The sequence below is a fragment of the Cibotium barometz genome, chromosome 41, assembly GCF_041138505.1.
Source record: "Cibotium barometz isolate CiBa-2024 chromosome 41, ASM4113850v1, whole genome shotgun sequence".
In the NCBI taxonomy this organism is placed as follows: domain Eukaryota; kingdom Viridiplantae; phylum Streptophyta; class Polypodiopsida; order Cyatheales; family Cibotiaceae; genus Cibotium; species Cibotium barometz.
Window position 1 is genome coordinate 13882994 of NC_141086.1, and position 10788 is coordinate 13893781.

At 41.9% G+C, this 10788-nt stretch overlaps 1 protein-coding gene across 1 annotated transcript; it reads left to right on the forward strand.

The window, feature by feature from the left end:
* Positions 1-5504: 5504 nt before the first annotated feature.
* Positions 5505-9584, forward strand: LOC147614698 (disease resistance protein RPV1-like). The gene is made up of 4 exons (XM_086779958.1): positions 5505-6125; positions 6220-7330; positions 7763-7993; positions 8226-9584. Exons 1-4 carry the CDS (start codon positions 5539-5541, stop codon positions 9552-9554), a joined length of 3258 nt encoding a protein of 1085 aa, XP_086636084.1. The 5' UTR covers positions 5505-5538; the 3' UTR covers positions 9555-9584.
* The last annotated feature ends 1204 nt before the right edge of the window (positions 9585-10788 follow it).

The following is a 10788-nucleotide window of genomic DNA, read 5'->3' on the forward strand; positions in this document are numbered from 1 at the left end:
ACTGGAGAGGGGGTCAACCTTGTTAGCAATAATGCTATGTGGTAAGACTCTCCACAGTGGTTTATCTCGTAGTACAAAGGCAAAAAAAAGCATTGCTAAAAAAAGTGGGTGCTTTCTCCAGTGTTGTGAGCAATTGAAAATTAGCTACTAGGGGGTTGCAGCCCACAACTTCTCCCTTCTTTTCCTCAAAGGAACAAGGAACACCCCTCTTTCTTCTCCTTCACAAAAATAGGAGGTTCATGTGAATAAACAAGCTATACCTACTCTTTATTGTGAGAAATGCATAACTTCAATTTTGTTGCAAGTGGATCTTTGATACTAATTGTGGCATTCTTGCAATGTTGTCTTATATCTAGCATACACACATGCGCATACATAGAGCACACAAAAGGAAAGCAGGAGGAAGACATCTCGTAACCATAGACTCGCTCTTCAGAGGCACCCTTGAGATTAGGAAAGGTAGATATGCACCACCATATCATGACTTATGAGACCAACATGTAGTCAGACCACTACAACACATATCCTATTCGCCTAATGCTCTACATATATCTTTATGTCTATGTATTTGGGACCAACTCAATTAGTAACGTTTAATCTCCTCAATCCCCCATCTACTTTCATGGTATTAGATTCATGGTTTCCTCGCTTTATCCTGAGTGTTGTGGAAAAATAAAAAGAGACCAAGCTATTCCTCTCCTCTCCGGGTGAATATTTTTCCTCTACTTTTATTGTGGCTAGCGCATCTCCTCCCTACATATGCGATTATCTCAATTGACTCAAAGATAATCTCAAATTTTGACTTTTGTGAAGATGATGCAATGCAACTTATCAATTTCTTTGCAAAAGATCACCACAAATCCTGTATTTGGAGCTGTGCATGCCCTTGGGCTTGATCGATGTGCAACAATTTAGTGCTCCAGATTGCACTATATACCTATTATAATTGACAAAGGCCCTTTTAATCCTCCACCCCAACACAAATTCGAGGATGCCCAACATGCAACTTGCTTGTTGCTAACTCTTGTAATTCTTGGAACCCCACTTTTGATATGTCCTAATTAGGCACAAATCGCCACGAAGACTTGAATTTTGATGCAACCCTCCTAGCCCCCAATTTTGGTGCCTCCCTTGCCCCCCTCGATGGGCTCTTATGTGCCCAACTAAGACTGCTTTCTCGGGCTTCCAAATATGCGATCTCCTTCACCAAAGTCAATCCCAGTTTGCCCACTCACCTTGATGCTATAGGAAATCAAGGTTTGGTAGCATAGTAGATAGGAAGCAGGTTATGGAGGGTCGAATATCTCCACCACGTTAATGTGTGTGCACAGAGAGAGAGAGAGAGAGAGAGAGAGAGAGAGAGAGAGAGAGAGAGAGAGTAGATTGCACGACTCAAGGTTGATTGTATTGATATTATAAGCCTACAACAGCCACATGCTTTTATAGGCTAGTAGCGAGTGCTCATCATGAAAAACTACTTTCTGAAGCAATGGAAAAACTGCCTACTGAAAAATATATCCAGGATATTTAAGATTCTTTTGAAAAAGGACATCATAGAATTCTGTTCAGTTTTCATGAAGATAAAACACTTTTTTAATTCTCTTTTTAAACTAGAAATCCAAATATGCAATAAACTATTTGAGTAAAAATACTGGAGTGATATACCTCTGTACATGAGAAAAACCTACAAATAATAATAATGAGGTTTATCCATTTTTGTACAAAAATTAAAGAATATAATTTTTACATATCATTAAATTCAAAGTATTAGTAGTTTTTTAGTCCTTTAGAACCTCTACCCTTGAGATAAAGCAATGATTGACTAAGTCTTACTACCACTGGAAGAAATTTAAACGGCATTGCGAAGTTTAAACGCACACACATCATGAGAAAAAGCTGTCAGGAAAGCAACAACACTGACGGGGACATCTTGCTTGACTCGAAGAAATTACCTGGAAGTAGCGAATCTCTTCTAATGGAGACGAGAGGCTGACATAGCGCTAAGAGAGAGAAGCAGAGGAAGAGAAACGTAGTGGGGGGAGAGAGGGAGAGAGAGAGAGACACACACACACACACACAGAGATGTTCAGGCAGTCTCTTGGCAAGGACGATGACGATCTCGATCTCGGGGCAGGAATGAACAAGCGACCCCGCCTGAGCAGCGAAGTGAGTCCGCGTGCAGTGTTTATCAGCCACATCATGGGATTCACATGAAAACATGGATTTGCAAATACACTTTACTATTTCCTGAAAAGCCGTGGGATCAAACCAATAATGCTATGTGGTAAGACTCTCCACATTGGTTTATCTCGTTTTTTTTAAAAAAAAAAGCATAAGCATAAGTGGGTGCTTTTGTCCAGTGTTGTGAGCAATTGAAAATTAGCTACTAGGGGGTTGCAGCCCGCAGCTTCTCCCTTCTTCTCCTCAAAGGAACATAGGGAACACCCCTCTTTCTTCTCCTTCACAAAAATAGGAGGTTCATGTGAATCAACAAGATATACCTACTCTTTATTGTGAGAAATGCATATCTTCAATTTTGTTGCAAGTGGATCTTTGATACTAATTGTGGCATTCTTGCAATGTTGTCTTATATCTAGCATACACACATGCGCACACATAGAGCACACAAAAGGAAAGTAGGAGGAAGACATCTCCCACCATAGACTCGCTACTCGGAGGCACCCTTGAGATTAGGAAAGGTAGATATGCACCACCATATCATGACTTATAAGACAAACTTGTAGTTAGACCACTACAATACATATCCTATTCGCCTAATGCTCTACATATATCTCTATGTCTATGTATTTGGGACCAACTCGATTAGTAATGTTTAATCTCCTCAATCCCCTATCTACTTTCATGGTATTAGATTCATGGTTTCCTCGCTCTTTATCCCCTGAGTGTTGTGGGAAAATAAAAGGAGACCAGGCTATTCCTCTCCTGACTTTTGTGAAGATGATGCAATGCAACTTATCAATTTCTTTGCAAAAGATCACCACAAACCCTGTATTTAGAGCTGTGCATGCCCTTGGGCTTGATCGATGTGCAACAATTTAGTGCTCTAGATTGCATAAGCTCCTATGTACCTATTGTAATTGACAAAGGCCCTTTTAATCCTCTACCCCAACATAAATTCGAGGATGCCCAACATGCAACTTGCTTTAGGCACAAATCGTCAAAACGAAGACCTGAATTTTGATATAACCCTCCTAGCCCCCAATTTTGATATAACCCTCCTAGCCCCCAATTTTGGTGCCTCCCTTGCCCCCCTCGATGGGCTCTTATGTGCCCAACTAAGACTGGTTTCTCGGGCTTCCAAATATGCGAGCTCCTTCACCAAAGTCAATCCTAGTTTGCCCACTCACCTTGATGCTATAGGAAATGAAGGTTTGGTAGCATAGTAGATAGGAAGTAGGTTATGGAGGGTCGAATATCTCCATCACGTTAATGTGTGTGCACAGAGAGAGAGAGAGAGAGAGAGAGAGAGAGAGAGAGAGAGAGAGAGACTAGATTGCACGACTCAAGGTTGATTGTATTGATATTATAAGCCTACAGCAGCTACATGCTTTTATAGGCTAGTAGCGAGTGCTCATCACGAAAAACTACTTTCTGAAGCAATGGAAAACACCACAGAATTTTGTTCAGTTTTCATAAAGACAAAACACTTTTTTAAATATATTTTTAAACTAGAAATCCACATATGCAGTAAACTATATGAGTAAAAATACTGCAGTGATATACTTCTGTACTACATGAGAGAGAAACCTCTACGACTATTAACGAGGTTTATCCATTTTTGTACAGAAATTAAAGAATATAATTTTTACATATCATTAAATTCAAAGTACTATTAAATTTTTCGTCCTTTAGAACTACCTACAACTCTACCCTTGAAGCTGGATATTGGCTTTGAAAAATTACACTAACTGCTAGTTTTTGGTGAGCAGTGCCACACAGCCAGTAACCTTATCTTTTAGAGATAAAAGCAATGATCCTTATGTTTTAGAGATAAAAGCAGTTTAAACGTGCCTTCACACACACACTGACTAGGACATCTGGGACATCTTGCTTGACTCGAAGTTTTAAAAGTCCGTCTCTTCTAATGGAGAGAGAGCGAGAGAGAGAGAGAGAGAGAGAGACACACACACACACACACACATGTTCAGGCATGAACAGAGAAGCGACTCCGCGCCCTATTGCTCATCTGCCTTTGTATTCGTCTATCGGGGCACCCATGCGGTGTTTATTATCAGCCATCGTGGGATTCACATGATGTTTTCTTTGGGAGCATGACCATTATGCCATCAGTGTATTTTACTTGCCTGTGCTTCAATAGCAGTAGGTGAGAGTCGCCATTTCTCACACATGTCAAGGTGTTTTGTCATTTTTTCTTGTTGCACAAGTTTCTTTGTGTGCTTCTGCAAACTTTGCTTTAAGTGAAAAAGATAAGATCTTTCACAACCCTTTGATACATTATATGGTCCCCCATTATACACTACTCTACTAGCTATCCAATTGGCACTTGCTTCATCTGCCATGAATCCTGCAAAGCCAGCTGGTGGATAACCTTGTTCTCTTATCACATTATTAAGATTATTCCAAAACAGTATTTGAGAGTCACACCCTCCTCTTTTGTCTTGCATATAACAATCACTATTAACCCTTTCAAGCTTAACAGTAAAATCCAACAATCAATGCACTATGAAATTGGCAACCATCTAAAGCATGTATTCCTTTTACGATAGAGACATGTTGTAAATAACTCACCTTGGATCGTAAACTGAACAAGACATTGTTGCCCATCCATCAATTCTATGGGTGTAATCAAAATGTACCCAAACTTTACATAGATCTCCATGTTTTGATTAGCGTATTCAGTTTACCAAGTCCACACTTGAACCTGGTCCTTTAGTGGACATCTTGAAGAGAAAGCATTTCTCTTTAGTCCCGGAAATGACAATTATGGAAAATGGAAACATGTATTTTATTTAGAGATAAAAGCAATGGTCCTTATGTTTTAGAGATAAAAGCAATGATTAAGTCTTACTACCACTCGAAGAAACCATGGCGAAGTTTAAACGCCGGAGGTTTTGCTTGACTCGAGGAAAGCATTGCGAAAGAAGTTGCCTGAGGTTTTGCTTGACTCGAAGAGACCATTGCGAAGTCTAAACGCGCCTTCACACACACACTGACTGGGACATCTTGACTCGAACAGACCATGGCGAAGTCTAAACGCGCCTTCACACACACACTGACTGGGACATCTTGACTCAAAGAAACCATTGCGAAGTCTAAACGCGCCTTCACACACACACACTGACTGGGACATCTTGCTTGACTCGAGGAAATTACCTGGAAGTAGCCTGGATTGCGAAGTTTAAACGCGCCTTCACACAACACTGACTGGCTTGCTTGACTCGAAGAAATTACCTCGAAGTAGCCTGGATTGCGAAGCTTTAAGAGCCGAGACGAGAGCGCTAAGAGAGAGAAGCAGAGGAAGAGAAACGTAGTGGAGAGAGAGAGAGAGAGAGAGAGATGTTGAGGCAGTCTCTTGTGAGGGACGATGACGATGATTTTAGTCTCGATCTCGGGGCAGGAATGAACAAGCGACCCCGCCTGAGCAGAGAAGCGACTCATCAGCCTTTGCATCCGTCTATCGGCACCCATGAGGTGTTTATCAGCCATCGTGGGATTCGCATGAAGCGTGGATTCGCAAATACACTTTACTATGTCCTGAAAATGCGTGGGATCAAAGCATTTCTGGACGTGGAGGAGCTCCCTGAAGGAGTCGATGTTCGCCCTTTCATGCTGGCGGCTGCCCGAAAAGCAATCATTCAAGTGCCCATCTTTACAAGCAATTACGCAGAGTCTCGGTGGTGTCTGGATGAACTTGTGGAGATGTTGAAGAGCACCAAGAGCTCTAGTAAAGCCAAGCTATTTCCGGTCTTCTATGACTACGTGAAGCCAGAAGACCTAAGAAACAAGAATGACGGGCCGTTTGCAAAAGCGATCGAGGACCATCGAAGACAAGGCAAGCACAACGAAAGCACGATCAAAGGGTGGGAAGATGCTCTGTGTGATGCCTCATGGCTCGAGGGCTTCCGCCTGGAGACCTTTAACAAGTACGAAACTACTTTTGATTTGCAACCGTTTTTTGTAGAGTTAATCTTCTCACTTATATCACTAATCTATGCGATATTATCTAATTATGTGCAGATTTGAAGGACGGTTGCTGGAAGCTCTCGTAGAGAGGATAGCACAGGAGATTCAGGGCAGGATTCCCGTGGAGGATGACCTCAAAGCAGTTGGTTTGGTGGAGAGGGTCCATGATGTGCTCGAACTGTTTCATTTGAAAGAAAAGGGAAGTGTGTACTTTGTGCTGCTCTGGGGCATGGGTGGCATTGGCAAGACCACTCTTGCTCGTGCTATTTACAGGAGATTTGGAAAGGAGTTTCAAGCAGCAAGCTTTGTGGAAACTTGTCAGGATAAGACACTGAGTCAATTACAGAATCAGCTCCTCGAAGATTTGCTGCATGAAAAGAAGTTCCAAGGGGACGATGTGGGAAAGAAGAAAGGGCATTTAAAAGCTGGATTAAGGGGGAAGGAGGTCCTGATCATATTGGATGATCCAGAGAACTTTGAATCCATCGAGGAAATCATAGATCTGGCATCCCTTCAGCCGGGAAGTCGAATGCTTGTAACATCCAGGAACCAAACAGTATTTCCTCACGGCGGCAATGATTTCTCTGATGTCATCAGGGGTGAACGCTACGAGGTACAAGGCATGGACCGTGATGAGTCCTTGCAACTCTTGTGTCTGAACGCTTTCAAGAAGCCTTCGCCAGATCTAGGTTTTGAAAAGCTAGCAGAGAAAGTAAGTGAAGCATGCGCTGGTCTTCCCCTTTCGCTGGAGGTGCTTGGTAGGCATCTTAGGGTGAGGAAGGAAAAGAAATTCTGGGAAGAAGCAATCAAGACTTTAAGTAGTAGCGCTACTTCAACGTTCAAACGCATAGAGGCTTGTTTGAAGGTTAGCTATGAGTCTCTTAGTAAGCATGAGCAGGAAATGTTTCTAGATGTGGCTTGCTTCTTGATTGGTGAAGGCAGGCAGAGTGCCGAATACTTTTGGGAAAGCGATGATTTGGTAGAGGGGTGGATAAGTGGTCTAGAGAGCTTGTTAGACCTCTGTCTAGTGAAGGTGGATGAAAATGAGTGCCTGACAATGCACGATCACTTGAGGGATTTGGGGAGAGGCATTGTCAAACAATCGGGCAAGTGGAGTAGGGTGTGGGATGATACCGACTTGACGCAAGTGCTGCGAAGTAAGCAGGTACATATCCACTTCTCTGTTTTCAGCACACATTTATGTATGCAAACAATGCCGTAGGAAGCAAAGACAATACAAAAATGAAAGACTACAAAGATTCAAATTAGTTGTTGCGAATGCCCAGAAAGCAACTTGTTCCACTGTTCATCCTTAACTTTTTACTCGAGAAACTCTTTTGATTGGTCGCTTTTCCTTTTTTCCATCTTTGCACTTGCACTTGTTGTTTTGAAGCTTTTTTCTGGTGTGGAGGGTGGGTGGCTCTATTGCAGGAGCATAATGCAGATGCTTGTTACAGATCTACATTCACTAATGTAGTTCCCATCGACTCCATAACCCAGACACTCATTAAATATATGGATATTGCCCAAACATTGTAAGATCTACATGACTGATAAAACACGATCCATGCAATAATGGTTTGGTTTATGGTTGCAGGGTCTTGATCAAATCCGTGGGCTTGCCACTTACCGGAAAAACTTGAATGCGAGTTTGCTTTCCCAAATGCAATCTTTACGATTGCTTTTTCTGCATGGAACATATCTGGAGGGTGATGATGAGGGGCTTAAAGCATTGGAAATAAGGTGGTTGAAATGGGCTCCTTCTAAAGAATTATTAGACCTGGAGTTTCTTACTGTGTTGGAATTCCGGTACACTATGAACTTTAAGGTATATAGTCATTATTATTATTTTTAAATGTTTGATTTGATCTTCAAACTTTTGTAATTTCATGAGATCTGACTTTAAAAAGTGAACTTTAATTTTACAAGAGAGAATTCAATTTAAGAAATCCATGATTGCACACTGACTTCCTTTGAGCAGCTGAAAATTTGAAAATGTTAGAAGACTCTGGTCTTTTAAAAGTTTAGATGTTCTGAACTTTAATTCATGTACTTTACAGATGAAACTTCCTTCTTCCTTCGGGCAGCTGAAAAAGCTTCAGAAGCTTGACATGGATGAGTTCTCTGAGCTACAGGAGCTACCGGAAGATTTTGGGTCTCTTGAAAGTCTAGAAGAGTTTTGTGGAAGGAGCTCAGCCATCACGAAGCTTCCTTCTTCCTTCGGGCAGCTGAAAAAGCTACGGAAGCTTGACATGGATGAGTGCTCTAAGCTGCAGGAGCTACCGGAAGATTTTGGGTCTCTTGAAAGTCTAGAAGAGTTTTGTGGAAGGGGCTCAGCCATCACGAAGCTTCCTGCTTCCTTCGGGCAGCTGAAAAAGCTACGGAAACTTGACATGGATGAGTGCTCTCAGCTGCAGGAGCTACCGGAAGATTTTGGGTCTCTTGAAAGTCTAGAAGAGTTTTGTGGAAGGGGCTCAGCCATCACGAAACTTCCTTCTTCCTTCGGGCAGCTGAAAAAGCTACGGAAGCTTGAGATGCATGATTCCTCTAAGCTGGAGGAGCTACCGGAAGCTTTTGGGTCTCTTGAAAGTCTAGAAGAGTTTTGTGCAGGGGGCTCAGCCATCACGAAGCTTCCTGCTTCCTTCGGGCAGCTGAAAAAGCTACGGAAGCTTGACATGGATGAGTGCTCTGAGCTGCAGGAGCTACCGGAAGATTTTGGGTCTCTTGAAAGTCTAGAAGAGTTTTGTGGAAGGGGCTTAGCCATCACGAAGCTTCCTGCTTCCTTCGGGCAGCTGAAAAAGCTACGGAAGCTTTCCATGCATGGGTGCTCTCAGCTGCAGGAGCTACCGGAAGATTTTGGGTCTCTTGAAAGTCTAGAAACATTTTGTGCATGGAGCTTAGCCATCGTGAAGCTTCCTTCTTCCTTCGGGCAGCTGAAAAAGCTACAGAAGCTTAACATGGATTGGTGCTCTCAGCTGCAGGAGCTACCGGAAGAGTTTGGGTCTCTTGAAAGTCTAGAAGTGTTTTGGGCATGGGGCTTAGCCATCACGAAGCTTCCTTCTTCCTTCGGGCAGCTGAAAAAGCTACGGAAGCTTAACATGAATCGGTGCTCTCAGCTGCAAGAGCTACCGGAAGAGTTTGGGTCTCTTGAAAGTCTAGAAGTGTTTTGTGGAAGGGGCTCAGCCATCACGAAGCTTCCTTCTTCCTTCGGGCAGCTGAAAAAGCTACGGAAGCTTGACATGGATCGGTGCTCTGAGCTGCAGGAGCTACTGGAAGAGTTTGGGTCTCTTGAAAGTCTAGAAGAGTTTTATGCATGGCGCTCAGCCATCACGGAGCTTCCTGCTTCCTTCGGGCAGCAGCTGAAAAAGCTACGGGAGTTTTACATATAGTACTATAAAAAGATATAAATCATTATATACCTTTCTACATATTGATTTGCTTATAACATTTTGTTGAATTTTTGTTCTTTGTTATAAAAATATTTATGTTTTACAAATTTATATAATAAAATTTTTACTATAAAATTTATCACATAAATTTTTACTATAAATTTTTTGTTCTTTATTATAAAAATATTTATGTTTGATAAATTTATGTGATAAATTTTTATTGGATGTTTTTGTGGACTTCATTTGGAGTATTTTGTTAGTTTTTTTAGCGCCACACGTAGCGGTGCTTTTAGTGGTGCTTATAACGATGAAACGTAAAACACCGTTAAATCGGTAAAAAGCGTCATTAATTCCTTATCTTGTTATAGTGAATATTATCACTCGTCGATTCCAAGTTAAGCAGCAAGTGGATAAGCCGGCTAAGAAGTGTGGCCGAAGAAGAAAAGCTAAAAAGATTGGGAATGGAGATCACCAAGTGAGCATTTAGGATGGCTCTGATCTAGATATAGTGGAAGCCGCTTCAATTGAATCTAGTTACGATGATAGATCAAAATATCAAATAAAAAAGAAAAGTGATGTGCCTTGTACTCCCAAGGGGATGAGAAATATCCGAATGCTGAAATAGAGAGAGAGAGAGAGAGAGAGAGAGAGAGAGGTATTAACGTCAGTAGAATACATCACGAGGGCATATACGACCAATGGTGGGACTTGAACTCGGGTGGATCATGGTCTTTATAAGGGCTCTTGTACTAGCCAATTTGCCCCACTTGTGGGTGGCAGAAAGGTAGTACGAGAGTCCTCTTTTATTACACACACACACACACACACACACACACACACACACACTATGGGAGAGAGAGGTATTAATGTCGATAGAATACAACACGAGGTCATATACGACCAACGGTGGGACTTGAACTTGGGTGGATCATTTGCCAAGGCCTTGGTTTAGCAGTGCTAAGAGGAAGTGAAAAAATCCAAACAAACCCAAATAAGGTCTTCTAATACAGTCTCTCCCACACGAGGAAGGATATTGTCAGACGGACTCGATATTGTAGAGCTAGTAAGGGAAGGAACAAACAAAGAAGTGATGAATCGAATCCTACCCTTGCTTCTTTGACACGATGGATCAAGTAGACATTGTTCCTTAAGAACCTTTGTTGTCATGTTCTAGTAATCAAGGAGTACACTTTTCTCTCATTCTCATGAAGATGAGGAAGGACTAATGTTCATC